Source organism: Ranitomeya imitator, chromosome 1 (assembly GCF_032444005.1).
Source record: "Ranitomeya imitator isolate aRanImi1 chromosome 1, aRanImi1.pri, whole genome shotgun sequence".
Classification (NCBI taxonomy): domain Eukaryota; kingdom Metazoa; phylum Chordata; class Amphibia; order Anura; family Dendrobatidae; genus Ranitomeya; species Ranitomeya imitator.
Genome location: NC_091282.1, coordinates 70,142,870 through 70,159,619, shown reverse-complemented (window position 1 = coordinate 70,159,619; position 16,750 = coordinate 70,142,870). Strand labels below are relative to the sequence as shown.

General features: G+C 43.3%; 1 protein-coding gene across 3 annotated transcripts in view; it reads left to right on the top strand.

Moving 5' to 3' along the window:
* The first annotated feature begins 5,121 nt into the window (after nt 1–5,121).
* LOC138662197 (aquaporin-7-like) overlaps nt 5,122–16,750 on the top strand; it is a 36,548-nt gene continuing 24,919 nt past the window's right edge. For 2 of the 3 annotated variants that reach the window (XM_069747505.1, XM_069747516.1), the window contains exon 1: nt 5,122–5,367. In XM_069747505.1, the coding sequence (XP_069603606.1) occupies nt 5,260–5,367 (108 nt within the window). In that variant the 5' untranslated portion in view covers nt 5,122–5,259. The remainder of the gene's footprint in view (nt 5,368–16,750) is intronic. The other variant, XM_069747495.1, reaches the window with a different exon arrangement.

Here is a 16,750-nt window from a genome sequence, read left to right as displayed (position 1 = left end):
ATTTGGTGCCTTTGCCTAAATTGCCTTCCTCTTCAGATTTGGTTCCGTTGTTGTTTTAGCATGTGGTTCGTTTGCATGGTATTCCGGAGAATATTGTGTCCGACAGAGGTTCCCAGTTTGTTTCTTGGTTTTGGCGGACCTTTTGTGCTAGGCTGGGCATTGATTTGTCTTTTTCTTCTGCATTTCATCCTCAGACAAATGGCCAGACCGAGCGAACTAATCAGACTTTGGAGACTTATTTGAGATGCTTTGTGTCTGCTGGTCAGGATAATTGGGTGGCCTTCTTGCTATTGGCCGAGTTTGCCCTTAATAATCGGGCTAGTTCGGCTACTTTGGTTTCGCCTTTCTTTTGTAATTTTGGTTTTCATCCTCGTTTTTCTTCTGGGCAGGTTGAGCCTTCTGACTGTCCTGGTGTGGATTCTGTGGTTGACAGGTTGCAGCAGATTTGGGCTCATGTGGTGGACAATTTGATGTTGTCTCAGGAGGAGGCTCAACGTTTTGCTAACCGTCATCAGTGTGTTGGTTCCCGGCTTCGGGTTGGGGATCTGGTCTGGTTGTCTTCCCGTCATGTTCCTATGAAGGTTTCTTCCCCTAAGTTTAAGCCTCGGTTTATTGGTCCTTATAGGATTTCTGGGATTATTAATCCGGTGTCTTTTCGATTGGCGCTTCCGGCCTCTTTTGCTATCCATAATGTCTTCCATAGATCTTTATTGCGGAAATATGTCCTGGACCCGTTGAAGCGCTTTGCGCGAAACGGCCGTAGTCCTTACCGGTTCCCCGCACCCTCTCCTGTTTACGTCCTGCCGCCTCTCCATGTGTACCTGATTGCTGTTTGTAGCAAATAAAGGACTTCATCACAGCATTTCTAGGGGTGAGTGCCATATTTTTTCTTCTGATATACCATCAGAAATACCCCTATACCATGGCAGGACCACGTATTACAACATAGTGACCAAATATTGCAATATTGTTCATTAATAAAAACCACAATACTAACAACATTGTTATTACCAACAGTTACAGTATACACAGAATGGTGAACCTTTTAGAGACAGAGTGCCCAAACTGCAATCCAAAACCCACTTATTTATCGCAACGTGCCAACACGGCAATTTAATCTGAATACTGTGGTTTTAGATTAGTAAAACAACTTGTACATTAGCGCGCTATACAGTCTATAGCAAGAGCTTGTAAGCACTGCACTCCAAGCCTAAGATACTAGCCACCGATTGCAGTGGAGGTCTGTTCTTGGGAATGGAGAGGATTTTGAATCAAAAGTAAAATTGCAAAGTTATTTGTTTTTACAGCCTCTTTGCAATTGTATCCCTTTATCATAATGGAAATAATCCTTTAAGCATGGGATGTCAAACTCAAATAGACAAAGTTAAAAGCTTGCACAAAGTCACTGGCCAACCTTAATATTTGTTAAAAAAAATGTCTACAATTGAGGAATTTTTTCCTTATAAAAAAAACTATTAACTTTTGAAATGATAGTGGAATAATACAGTATAATATGTTATGTAAGAGCAGTAAAAAGCATATAGCCCAATGGCATAATTTAAATATATAAAGGATACAGTATAATGGCCCCACATAGTGCTCCAAAATTTATAATGTACCCACATAGTGCTCCATACCATATAAAGACCCACATGGTGCTCCATACTCGTTTAATGGCCCCACATATTGCTCCATAAAGTATAATGGCCCACATGATGCTCCAAACTGTACAGTGGCCCCATATGATGCCCATACTGTATAATGGCCCCACATAGTGCTCCATACTGTATAATGGCCCCACATAGTGCTCCATACTGAATAATGGCCCCACACAGTGTTCCATACAGTATAATGTGCCCACATAGTGCTCCATACTGTATAGTGGACCAACATGATGCTCCACACTGTATAATGGCCCCACTTAGTGCTCCATATTGTATAATGGCACAACATAGAGCTCCATACTGTATAATGGCCCCATATAGTGCTCCATACTGTGTAATGGCCCCACATAATGGTCAATATTGTATAATGGCCACATATGATGCCTCATACTGTATAATGGTGCAGCGCCCCAGAGTCCTGGTCGTTGCAATGATGTCGTTCTTCCACCTGGGGGAGCGATGTTACGTCTGATGGCACCAAAGGAGTTCACTCTGCCAGGTATCACAGCCACACACACACACACACTTCAAACCCCCAGTTTTACCCAAGTGTGGTCAGGAAGTTAGGCAGTTCTGACTGGAGGGAGAAGGAGATAGTCAGAAGGAGAGGAGAGGAGCAGACTGGGCTCGGCCCAGGGAGGAAAAGAAGGACACGGAGCTGCGCCTGCAACCCATGCGGCAGCCTCCTAAGAAAGGACAAGAAAGGAAGTGTGCCGTAGTAAGTGAGCACCGAAGTCGTAGCAACAGGAGTAAAACACCAGTGGGAGACCAGCTAGAAGCAGGCTGCCTCCCACTGAGCGCAGATCCGGTAGCCGGAACACCGAGGGAGTAATAGACTCTACGCTTTACTTCAGAGACCGGCAGGACAGTCAATTCCAAGTTGGCTGCCCGACCTAAGAACCTAAGCAGACAAGGTGGCAACGCGGAGGAGGGGCGACACTAGGGTCCCTATAAAATATCCTCAGGCCACCACTGTCATACGGGTTTGTCCTATCCATCTGGGGGACAGAGAGAAGAGTAACAAGAGTGAGGACCCTATGGTAGCTAATGCACGTAGGGACCTACTACGTTACTTTGCGCAAGGGGAAGGCTACTGATTTCCACCTGGACTCTGGAATTGCCATCAGATCGGCCGGACTCTGCCTGACCTGTCATCTGGCACCCTGGACTGTGGAAGCTGAAGCGTTCAGTAAAGGTGAAGAGACTGCACCCATTGTGTCCTCGTTATTCACCGCTCCTTGCACCACCCACCATCACCATCTACACTTCTGGGAAGCCCTGGGGATATACTTCAACTGTGGGAAGGTATACCATCTAGCTGCCATTCCATCACCCCAGCAGACCCCTAAGCAGCGTCGGTCACCCTGACCGAATACCACAGGTGGCGTCACGAACACTACCATTATCTACAAACTCTACCCCCTTTTATTGGGCGCCCCTCCTAGGGCCACGGTCCGGGTCGGGCCACCGTGACATCCCAGCTGAGGGAACTGAAGGACCCGGTACCAAGTACCCCATTGCCCTTACGTGGGGGCAATCTAATGGCCCCTCATAAAAAAATTACTACTCACCTTTGCCCGTTCCAACGCTGATCTGGTCTATTCATATATCATAATTATACCTGTGGGCACGCACACCATCTCCTCAGCAATAGTGCCGCCACTCTCCTCAGCCCATGTGACATCCACCTACTCAGTATCACGATTTCTACTCTGTTTCTGTCTTTCTGTTACTTTGTGTCAGGGCTGTCAGTCTGTGCTGGGTCTGGGCTGAAATCACCTGTGTTCATTTTCCTTAATCAGGCTTCTTACTTAAACATGCTGGGTCCATCCCCCAGTGTCAATCATACACTTGCTGTTGCCTGTGGAACATTAATCCCTCTGCGCTCTGTGCCTGACCCTGCTTGACTAGATTCTCTTCCCGGACTCTGACCCTTTGCTTGTGACCTGACTTTGCCTGTACCTGCTCCCTGTATCTGTTTAGTCTCTCTGGCTTTCCTGACCTGGTCTCGTGTATTGAATTTTGTTTCTGACTTCCCTTTGTCATACTGCGAATATTTCCTGGACCTGACCTCGGATTTTTAGACCTCCCTTTACTTACAGTAAGTAGTATATATATTTACTGCCGTGACTCGCGTCACATTACGATTGACCGTTGACATTTTTTCAGTTTCCCACCTATGGATCCGTTACATACGTTGAGTTATCAGGTGGCGAATCTGACTCAGTTAGTCCAAGATTTAGCCTTGGAACAACACAAACTGGCTTCCTCTCATACTCAGTTACAGGGCCAGATTTTTGGTACTCTTAGGCTATGTGCACACGTTCAGGTTTTTTCACGTTTTTTTCGCGCTAAAAACGCTATAAAAACTCATTAAAAGCGCATACATTATGCATTCTATCATTTAGAATGCATTCTGCATGTTTTGTGCACATGGATGCGTTTTTTTCGCAGAAAAAAACGCATCGCGGTAAAAAAAATGAGCATGTTCATTATTTTTGCTGATTTTCTGCGTTTTCACGCAATTCTATGCATTTGAGAAAAAACGCACAAACGCGTCAAAAAACGCGAAAAAAACGCATGCGGATTTCTGGCAGAAATGTCCGGTTTTTGTCAGGAAAATTTCTGCAAGAAATCCTGACGTGTGTCATTGTCATTGTCCTGTACCCCAAGTGTCAGTGTGCTGTTGATTTTAGACTCCAGGAATGATCTCGGGACTGGATCCTCCACAGAAGTAGATTGATATAGTAAGCCCGCTTTGTAAGACGCCTGATAGCACTGATCACACAGCACATGGTCGGTCAGGACCAGTAACTCTATATTTATGAGAAGAAAAATGATGCAGCACTCACCCTTGCGCTTCTTCCAAGTGTGCTCTTTATTCAGCAAAACATACTATACATACGACGGCCGTTTCGCGCTACGACGCTTCTACGGGTCCATGAGCATAGACCCGTAGAAGCGTCGTAGCGCGAAACGGCCGTCGTTCGGTCTCTCCTCACTCTCGCTCCCTCACAGATCACTGCGTATGCCGGTTCATACTATGTATAGTATGTTTTGCTGAATAAAGAGCACACTTGGAAGAAGCGCAAGGGTGAGTGCTGCATCATTTTTCTTCTCATTATATGGTCTTGTACAAAACTCTGACGACTGCATAGCACCACCCGCAGCTCACAGTAAGGGAGACCTCATCTGTCCTTCTGAAACAGATCGTTTAAGCGAATCTCCAATTGCGCTATAGTGAAGCTCTGTGCCGATCATCTTTCTGTTTCTTGGTATAACGAAGTTACTCTATATTTATACTTGTGCTGGAACCAGGAGGGAGTGATCGGATTTTGTCACCACGTTATGTCATTAGAAATGTTTCCAAGCTGTGGAAAGCCTTGTGTCTCTGTGAATAGAAGGAGCGTTGAACCTTGGAGCTGTCAGGAGCGGAGGGTGGAGCGTTACAGCCTGATCAGCATATTGATTGCACTAATCATTTTACTCCAGTAACTTTTTAAGCAGCGCTGGGTCTGCCCTGCCTCACGTGTCTTAGTGTTTAACCAACGCTTCAAGTAGGTATCAAAGTATAACATCTGCGCCTGCTGTCACCATGAAGACTGGGAGCTTCATAGCCAACAAGATCCGCTCCGCTATATCTATCCGCAACCACTGGGTACGAGAGGCCATGGCAGAGCTGCTGTCCACATTCATCATGATGGTAAGAAACATGGGGCTAAAACGAGATCATCATCTCAGGGAACCACATAGTACTTAGATGGTGTATCTAAGCCTGCCATGTCTGATACTGTGAGGAGATAGTGTAGCAAAGTCTAATTTTATGTGATACTGTCTCCTAAGCCGGTGCATCTAAGAATATCACGTGTGATACTGTCTCCTAAGCCGGAGCATCTAAGACTATCACGCATGATACTGTCTCCTAAGCCGGTGTATCTAAGAATATCACACGTGATACTGTCTCCTAAGCCGGTGCATCTAAGAATATCACGCGTGATACTGTCTCCTAAGCCGGTGCATCTAAGAATATCACGTGTGATACTGTCTCCTAAGCCGGTGCATCTAAGAATATCACATGTGATACTGTCTCCTAAGCCGGTGCATCTAAGAATATCACACGTGATACTGTCTCCTAAGCCGGTGCATCTAAGAATATCACGTGTGATACTGTCTCCTAAGCCGGTGCATCTAAGACTATCACGCATGATACTGTCTCCTAAGCCAGTGTATCTAAGAATATCACACGTGATACTGTCTCCTAAGCCGGTGCATCTAAGACTATCACGCATGATACTGTCTCCTAAGCCGGTGTATCTAAGAATATCACACGTGATACTGTCTCCTAAGCCGGTGCATCTAAGAATATCACGCGTGATACTGTCTCCTAAGCCGGTGCATCTAAGAATATCACATGTGATACTGTCTCCTAAGCCGGTGCATCTAAGAATATCACGCGTGATACTGTCTCCTAAGCCGGTGCATCTAAGAATATCACGCATGATACTGTCTCCTAAGCCGCTGCATCTAAGAATATCACGCGTGATACTGTCTCCTAAGTCGGTGCATCTAAGAATATCATACGTGATACTGTCTCCTAAGCCAGCGTATCTAAGAATATCACGCGTGATACTGTCTCCTAAGCCAATGCATCTAAGAATATCACACGTGATACTGTGCCGAAGCCAGTGCATCTAAGAATATCATGCGTGATACTGTCTCCTAAGCCGGTGCATCTAAGAATGTCACGCGTGATACTGTCTCCTAAGCCGGTGCATCTAAGAATATCACACGTGATACTGTCTCCTAAGCCGATGCATCTAAGAATGTCAAGTGTGATACAGTCTCCTAAGCTGGTGCATCTAAGAATATCACACATGATACTGTCTCCTAAGCCGGTGTATCTAAGAATATCACGCATGATACTGTCTCCTAGGCCGGTGTATCTAAGAATATGACGCATGATACTGTCTCCTAGGCCGGTGTATCTAAGAATATGACGCATGATACTGTCTCCTAAGCCGGTGTATCTAAGAATATCATGCGTGATATTGTGTCCTAAGCCAGTGTATCTAAGAATATCATGTGTGATACTGTTTCCTAAGCCGGTGTATCTAAGAATATCATGCGTGATATTGTGTCCTAAGCCGGTGTATTTAAGAATATCATGCGTGATACTGTCTCCTAAGCCGGTGTATTTAAGAATATCATGCGTGATATTGTGTCCTAAGCTGGTGTATCTAAGAATGTCATGTGTGATACGGTCTCCTACTGTTTCCGTCTGGAACAGGCAACCTTCAAACATGAGACAACTGGAGCAATTTGCTCTTGAGGACTGGGCCAAAATACCTGTCGAGAGGTGCAGAAGCCTCATTGACAGTTACAGGAATCGTTAGATTGCAGCGATTGCCTCAAAAGGTTGTGCAACAAAATATTAAGTTAAGGGAACCATCAATTCTGTCCAGGTCTATTTCATGAGTTTTTTTTTTAAATAATGTGGAAGCATGGTTAAAAAGCAATGTCTGACTTTCATTTGTTCATTTTCAGAGATTTTTTATTTATTATTACTTTTGTCAGATTCAAGTTACTTCTGTGACCATTGTGGGTTGTTCTGTCATTAAACGAGGGGTACCAACAATTGTGACCACGTGTGTGTGTGATGAGCGATTGTATACCAAACTACCAGTCAGTCTAAGGGCTCATACTCACTCAATATGCGGCACTGCACTCAGGAGCGGAGCGTGCGGCCGCATGGCAATACATGGAGCCACACGCTCCGCTCCTGATTGCCGGGTGCAGTGCCGCCGGGTATTGACGTGAGAGACTCATCCGAGTTTCTCGCAAGTGAGTATGAGCCCTAATACTTCTGATCCCATCATCGGAGGTACTGCTTGATGAGAGGGTGTGTGAATCTAAGAAAGAAGGAGTATAAACCAGCTCACCCGTAATACATAAACCAATCTTCGGGAGCACGGACCCGCTGTGTCCAAGCGTATAAAGTCCAAAAAAGAAGAGAATGTCCAGCTTCACCGAATCCGTAAATCATGTCATGATTAAGGGAGCTTAGTCTCCAGAAACGCGTTGAGATTCTTACCCATATGGTTTGTGCTGAAGTCCGTATCCTCTATGCTTAAAGTTTGTGAATAAAGAAAACTGTTTTTTACGGATTCGGTGAAGCTGGACATTCTCTTCTTTTGTGTGAATCTAGTCATTTAATTCATTATACTATCAGCTGAACTGCTGGATCTAAACCTACCATGTGACTTCATCATCGAAACCTCACAGTCACGTCTCCATCTTCTCTTGTGCTGCACAAGGTTTGTGGAATGCTTTACCTCAGACAGTCCAATTACTTCTCAGTGTTCACAATTTTAAGAATGGTCTAAACACACGTTTCTTTAGAATAACCTGTCACCTCACCTCACTAACCTAACTATTTCCTATTCTCCCTTCCTAACTTTCTTCAGATTCTGGTACTGCCATCATCTGTTCCCAGACTCGGGAGACACTCAGTAACGCTTTGTATCTGGATGCTGGCTGGTATGTGGCTCATGTATGTACAGTACATGCACAGATACAGGCTGGTGACCGGATCATATGTACAGTACATAGATACAGGCTGGTGACTGGCTGATGTACAGTATTTACGCAGATACAGGCTATTAACAGATATTTGTCTCATATGTATAGTACATACAGATACAGGCTGGTGACCGGATGATCTATATACAGTACTACACACATACAGGCTGGTGACCATGTGATCTATATACAGTACATACAGATACAGGCTGGTGACCGGATGATCTATGTACAGTACTACACAGACACAGGCTGGTGACCATGTGATCTATATACAGTACATACAGATACAGGCTGGTGACCGGATGATCTATGTACAGTACATACAGATACAGGCTGGTGACCGGATGATCTATGTACAGTACTACACAGACACAGGCTGGTGACCATGTGATCTATATACAGTACATACAGATACAGGCTGGTGACCGGATGATCTATGTACAGTACTACACAGATACAGGCTGGTGACCGGATGATCTATGTACAGTACATACAGATACAGGCTGGTGACCGGATGATCTATGTACAGTACTACACAGATACAGGCTGGTGACCGGATGATCTATGTACAGTACATACAGATACAGTTAGGTGACCATGTGATCTATATACAGTACTACACAGATACAGGCTGGTGAACGGAAGATCTATGTACAGTACATACAGATACAGGCTGGTGACTGGCTGATGTACAGTATTTACGCAGATACAGGCTATTAACAGATATTTGTCTCATATGTATAGTACATACAGATACAGGCTGGTGACCGGATGATCTATATACAGTACTACACACATACAGGCTGGTGACCATGTGATCTATATACAGTACATACAGATACAGGCTGGTGACCGGATGATCTATGTACAGTACTACAGATACAGGCTGGTGACCATGTGATCTATATACAGTACATACAGATACAGGCTGGTGACCGGATGATCTATGTACAGTACTACACAGACACAGGCTGGTGACCATGTGATCTATATACAGTACATACAGATACAGGCTGGTGACCGGATGATCTATGTACAGTACATACAGATACAGGCTGGTGACCGGATGATCTATGTACAGTACTACACAGATACAGGCTGGTGACCGGATGATCTATGTACAGTACATACAGATACAGGCTGGTGACCGGATGATCTATGTACAGTACTACACAGATACAGGCTGGTGACCGGATGATCTATGTACAGTACATACAGATACAGTTAGGTGACCATGTGATCTATATACAGTACTACACAGATACAGGCTGGTGAACGGAAGATCTATGTACAGTACATACAGATACAGGCTGGTGACTGGCTGATGTACAGTATTTACGCAGATACAGGCTATTAACAGATATTTGTCTCATATGTATAGTACATACAGATACAGGCTGGTGACCGGATGATCTATATACAGTACTACACACATACAGGCTGGTGACCATGTGATCTATATACAGTACATACAGATACAGGCTGGTGACCGGATGATCTATGTACAGTACTACAGATACAGGCTGGTGACCATGTGATCTATATACAGTACATACAGATACAGGCTGGTGACCGGATGATCTATGTACAGTACTACACAGACACAGGCTGGTGACCATGTGATCTATATACAGTACATACAGATACAGGCTGGTGACCGGATGATCTATGTACAGTACATACAGATACAGGCTGGTGACCGGATGATCTATGTACAGTACTACACAGATACAGGCTGGTGACCGGATGATCTATGTACAGTACATACAGATACAGGCTGGTGACCGGATGATCTATGTACAGTACTACACAGATACAGGCTGGTGACCGGATGATCTATGTACAGTACATACAGATACAGTTAGGTGACCATGTGATCTATATACAGTACATACAGTTACAGGCTGGTGACCATATGATCTATATACAGTACATAGTTACAGGCTGGTGACCATGTGATCTATATACAGTACATACAGATACAGGCTGGTGAACGGAAGATCTATGTACAGTACATACAGATACAGGCTGGTAACTGGATCTTCGAGCTTTACATGAATATCCCTATTTATTATAACATTATGTTTACATTACAGTGCCCCTACCATTTCCTTATAGATTGTAAGCTTGCGGGAGCAGGGCCATCTCTCCTCCTGTTGAATTATTTGTTACCCCGTATCATCTGATATTCTCTGTACATTTTGTAAATATATAAAACTATGATCATCGTCACGTCTGTGAGCTTCTCCTTGGTGTTTTCCATGTTGGTGGGCCGTGTCTGCACTTATATCTTCTTACATTGCTCTGTTATCTATTAACCTTTGCTTTTATTCTTTATATTGTTGCTCGTCCTAAGTTGTTACACAGAGGTAAATGTTTTTCCTGCAGAGTGTGTGTGTATAAACAGGGGCTGTGACACGTGTGCCGCCGACCTGTCAGGGATACGTCATGGAAGTCAGTGTCTCCTTATGGAGGTGACATCTAGACACAGAGATGGGTTTGGGGGGTTCAGAAGATAGAAGTTGTTCTATATGATTCTATGACATTTTTATAAAAATTTTTAGACCATTTGTTTTTTACTCTATGTATCACTATAAATAGCAGGCTGCAGAATAGGTTGCCTGTGAATCTGTCAGTGGCTGCTTTAAGTGGCAGAGTTTGTAACGCTTCTCTTTCTCCTCCTGAACTCTACATAGGTGATATATGACCACATCGGAGCGGAGTTGAACTCTGGTTATACGTCACCTCAGAGGAATTCAGCAGTTGAAAGATAAGGGTTATGGACCCTTTACAAGAGAGAGCTCACTGATAACTCATTGTGCACTGTGCTGTGTATTGTCATACATAGAGGCTGTAGAAGACAAATTTTATTGAAACCAAATGCAAAAAAATATTGTTAGCCAAAACGCATGTATTTAAGTAAAATAAATATCCCCGACGTGTTCCTTTAAAGAAGCAGCACAAATAAGTTTTCCAACATTTTATTAAAGTCACTATCGCTGGATAACACTTATAAATTGCACTTCCTCAGTTTTGACTGTTATCTGTTTACTAGTGGAGCATTCCTCAAAACAACTATGATCAGAATAAACTTTCTCTTTCTCATCAGAAGTTTATATTTAGATTCTGTCCTTCCTTCGTGCAGCTCTGCTTGATTAGGACATGAAAAATGATAACCAATTAAATGGGGGGAACAGTTTCCATGATCCAAACCTCAAAAGTGTTAGGGGGAAACTTCCACTGACCACACAGTGTCTGTAATTTGGCCTGAGCATGTTTTGGTTAACCTAGAAAATTAGTCCTTACCTTTCCCCTACCAAAAAAAAGTGAAATATGGGAGAGGGATTTTACTATTGTAAAGTGACTCTTAGGGGAGAGTAAAGTTAAAAATAAAGAAACAAATTGCAACCGATGCATCTTGGGATGTAGTTACAAAAAGCGGCCAGTCATCATGGATTCAGTGCACGAGATGACATTTGCCTAATGTGAGCATGTGTGATAATGTTATGTTAGGGAGCGGCCACTTATGCAATGCACTAATATGTTTTCTTTTTCCCAAGTGTCTACAAAGGTGAAGTTTCCTTTTTAAGATCTGCTTTCCTCCAAAAACATTGCCAGGCCTGATTCATATTGGAACTTAGCCCCATTGAAGTGACACGGACTGAGAAGCAATACCCCATGACCTGTGGACAGCGGTGGTCACTTGGCCAACTGTATGGCGGCTTGGGACATGTAAAGGGGGGATATGTGATTGGGACTATAGTGCGGTGCTATAAGAAAGGTAGTGTAAGGCAGAACCAGAGTCGGACTGGGGTGACAAGGGCCCACCAGTAACCAACTCCAGGGGCAAAAATTTTCAGCTACATGCAAATGTGACATTATCCTCAATCACAAATATATAGAACAATGAACTGGGTAGATTGATAAATGAATAAGATGCCGCCTGTGTCTGTACATAGTGATTCATGTATATAGTGCCAAGATCTGCTCACATAAGAGGGTGGTGGACCACTCCTGCAAAGGGGCCCAGCGGATGATTCTCCTGTTTTCCTATGGGCTAGTCCAAGCATGGGCAGAACTGTAACTGGCACATTAAAGGGTATAGCGAAAAGCAGAATGTAACTGAGCTGCAAATATAAGAGGTCCACTGTGGTGCAGAGTCCTGTAAAATAGGAGCTGTTGTGAGTCGCAGTATTAGTGGTGGCACTGGCAGTGGATTTTCAATGATACATTGGCGATATAATTACCTATACAGCAGTGCGGGGACCTAGAAGTTGATCAGTGACATTATTTGCACCACTGCTGCTTTCTACATGTCCGGTGCAGATTGTCTGCAGTGTTCCATCACCTCCCCGTGCGGTTTCTCCTCCTGCGCCGAACTGTGCATCTGTCTGATCAGCACATGTCTCTATATATTTAAAGGGAATTTGCCAGTAGGATTAACTCTCCTAATCCATTCATAAGGTTATAAAGGTCACAGAAAGTTGAAACAAACGATACCTTGATATTTGCAATCCGATTAATGGTTCCTGAGAATTCCATGATTTTTCTGATCCGAAAATGAGCTGAAAAGATCTCTGTGCCAGATAAATTTGCCTCTGGAGATCTTTTCAGCTCATTTGCATATCAGAAACACATGGATTTCTCAGGAACCGTTAATTGGATTGTAAATATCAAGGTACAATTTTAATCAACATTCTGTGACCTGCGCACCCATATAGATGGCGGAGGAGGATTATTTCTACTGGCAAATGCCCTTTAATTATCTGCTTCATCTTATGAAGTCTCCGTAGTCTCCATAAAGGCTCAAAAAAACTCAGGACCTCTTGGGTGGAAGAAAGAAAGACTAAGGGCCCAGTCAGATGGGTGTATAAATCAGACCGAAATCCAACTGCAATGCACGGACTGACTTGTGACTTCCCGACCTGAACGTGACAGATTTACAGGGACATTGTCACGATTCCTCTTCTTAGAGTGTCTGGGATTCAGTGATGGACAGCTCTGTCATCCTAACCTGTGCTGAGCTGCCAGTCCTTTGATTGACAGCTTGTATGACCTAACTGACTGGAAGGTGCAGAGATTTCCACAGGTGCTCCCTGTTCTTGGTAATTGCTCTGCTATTTAGGTGAGCTGTCTGGCACAGATCACTGCCAGCAAAAGCTTGTGCTGGTCTGTCTTCGCCTGATCTCTGTGCTGTAAGTTCGAATCTTCTGCTGCTGACCTTTTGGACCATGTTCTGACTACCCGTTTGTTATTGCCCCTTTACTTATCCGCTATTTCTCTGGTATTCTGACCCTGGCATGTAACCTTACCTACTACTCAGAATTTTCACCCCTTTGGTATTGACCCTGTAACGTCTGACTTCACTGACTCATGGACTGTTCCTGGGTAGTGTCAACCGTTACAGACATGTAAACAGTCAAAATTACTGTTACTGTGAACAGTTAAGCAAGTTGATGATGAAATTACAGTGTCTTGCGAAAGTATTCGGCCCCCTTTTCAACCTTTTCCCACATATCATGCTTCAAACATAAAGATGCCAAATGTAAATTTTTGGCAAAGAATCAACAACAAGTGGAACACAATTGTGAAGTTGAACGAAATTTATTGGTTATTTTACATTTTTGTGGAAATTCAAAAACTGAAAAGTGGGGTGTGCAATATTATTCGGCCCCTTTAACTTAATACTTTGTTGCACCACCTTTTCCTGCGATTACAGCTGCAAGTCGCTTGAGGTATGTTTCTATCAGTTTTGTACATCGAGAGACTGAAATTCTTGCCCATTCTTCCTTGGCAAACAGCTTGAGCTCAGTGAGGTTTGATGAAGATCATTTGTGAACAGCAGTTTTCAGCTCTTTCCACAGATTCTCGATTGGATTGAGGTCTGGACTTTGACTTGGCCATTTTAACACCTGGATACGTTTATTTGTGAACCATTCCATTGTAGATTTTGCATTATGTTTGGGATCATTGTCTTGTTGGAAGACAAATCTCCGTCCCAGTCTCAGGTCTTTGCAGACTCCAACAGGTTTTCTTCAAGAATGGTCCTGTATTTGGCTCCATCCATCCTCCCCTCAATTTTAGCCATCTTCCCTGTCCCTGCTGAAGAAAAGCAGGCCCAAACCATGATGCTGCCACCACCATGTTTGACAGTGGGGATGGTGTGTTCAGGGCGATGAGCTGTGTTGCCTTTACGCCAAACATATCATTTGGCATTGTTGCCAAAAAGTTTGATTTTGGTTTCATCTGACCAGAGCACCTTCTTCCACATGTTTGGTGTGTCTCCCAGGTGGCTTGTTGCAAACTTTAAACGACACTTTTTATGGATATCTTTGAGAAATGGCTTTCTTCTTGCCACTCTTCCATAAAGGCCAGATTTGTGCAGTGTACGACTGATTGTTGTCCTATGGACAGACTGTCCCACCTCAGCTGTAGATCTCTGCAGTTCATCCAGAGTGATCATGGGCCTCTTGGCTGCATCTCTGATCAGTCTTCTCCTTGTTTGAGATGAAAGTTTAGAGGGACCGCCGGGACTTAGTAGATTTGCAGTGGTATGATACTCCTTCCATTTCAATATGATCGCTTGCACAGTGCTCCTTGGGATGTTTATAGTTTTGGAAATCATTTTGTATCCAAATCCGGATTTAAACATCTCCACTACAGTATCACGGACCTGCCTATTGTGTTCCTTGGTCTTCATGATGGTCTCTGTGCTTCAGACAGAACTCTGAGACTATCATAGAACAGGTGCATTTATACGGAGACTTGATTACACACAGGTAGATTATATTTATCATCATTAGGCATTTAGGACAACATTGGATCATTCCGAGATCCACAATGAACTTCTGGAGTGAGTTTGCTGCACTGAAAGTAAAGGGCCTAATGATATTGCACGCCCCACTTTTCAGTTTTTGAATTTCCACAAAAATGTAAAATAACCAATAAATTTTGTTCAAGTTCACAATTGTGTTACACTTGTTGTTGATTCTTTACCAAAAATTTACATTTGGTATCTTTATGTTTGAAGCATGATATGTGAGAAAAGGTTGAAAAGTTCCAGGAGGCCGAATACTTTCGCAAGGCACTGTAGCTCTAAAAGGCCTGAAGTTAAAGATGCATTTCCTTTATATTTTAGGCAAAAAAAAACCAATATATATATACACATTTTTTTCCTTTCCTCTTTTGCATTTTAAAAATCACAAAAAGGAAAATCGTCAGATGCTAAAGTTTGGGCACCCTGCATAGCTAGTGCTTAGTAGCACTCCCTTTTGCAAGTATCACAGCTTGTAAACGCTTTTTGTAGCCAGCTAAGAGTTTTTCAATTCTTGTTTGAGGGAGTTTCATCCATTCCTCCTAGAAAATTCTTCCAGTTCTATGAGATTCCTGGGTTGTCTCGCATGCTCTGCTATTTTGAGGTCTAACCATAGATTTTCATTGATGTTCAGATCAGGGGACTGTGAGGGCCATTGTAAAACCTTCAGCTTGCGCCTTTTGAGATCGTCTATTGTGGATTTTGATGTGTGTTTAGGATCATTATCCATTTGTAGAAGCCATCCTCTTTTCACCTTCTGTCTGAGATGGTTTAATGAATCCTGCTTTGAGCAGGGTGTTGGACACGATGACCCTTGAGGGTACCACAACTCCAGTCTGCTAAACCTTTCTAAAGGTCTTTTGCAGTCAAGTCAAGTGGGGTTTCTGATTTGCCTCTCTAGCAAACCTACGTGCAGCTCTCGCTGAAATTTTGTTTGGTCTTCCAGACATATTCTTGACCTCCGTTGTTCCTGTTAACTTACATTTCTTAATTACATACTGAACTGGGGAAAGGGCAACTTGAAAACGCTTTGCTATCTATTGTAGCCTTTTCCTGCTTTGTGGACCTCCACAATGTTCATTTTCAGAGTGCTAAACACCTGCTTAGAAGAACTCATGGCTGCTGGTTTTTGGCACAAGGTTAGAGGAGGATGGGTTTTTATATACTAGGGAAATTTCCATCACCTGGCCTTTCCTAACAATGATAATGAACAAGCCATAAATGTAACAGGCTAATTAATGTCTGAATCCTTGGTCAAATTTATCTGAGCACACAAATCTCCAAGGGTACCCAAACTTTTACACTGGCCCATTTTCCTTTTTGTAATTTTTAATCAAATTTAAAAAATGACTTTTTTATGCCTAAATGCGAAGGAAATGTGACCTCTTTAATAACTTTAGGTCTTCTAGAGATGATTTCATCTTCAACTTGCTCATCTGTTCACAATACCAGTCATTTTGACCAGGGGTGCCCAAACTTTTACATGCCACTGTTTATAATTCAATGCAGCGGTAACGTTGAGTCTGGAGAGCTGTGGCCAGTTTGAGCACTGTGGTCCGATTTACATGGCCGTCTGACTGTGCCCTGACAGTGAGCCACAGACTGTACGTCTGTGTATGTATATGTATTTCTCTGCCCACAAACTATGTGACATAAAGTTTGTAGGTTTCAGTTCAGACTGTCAGTTCCT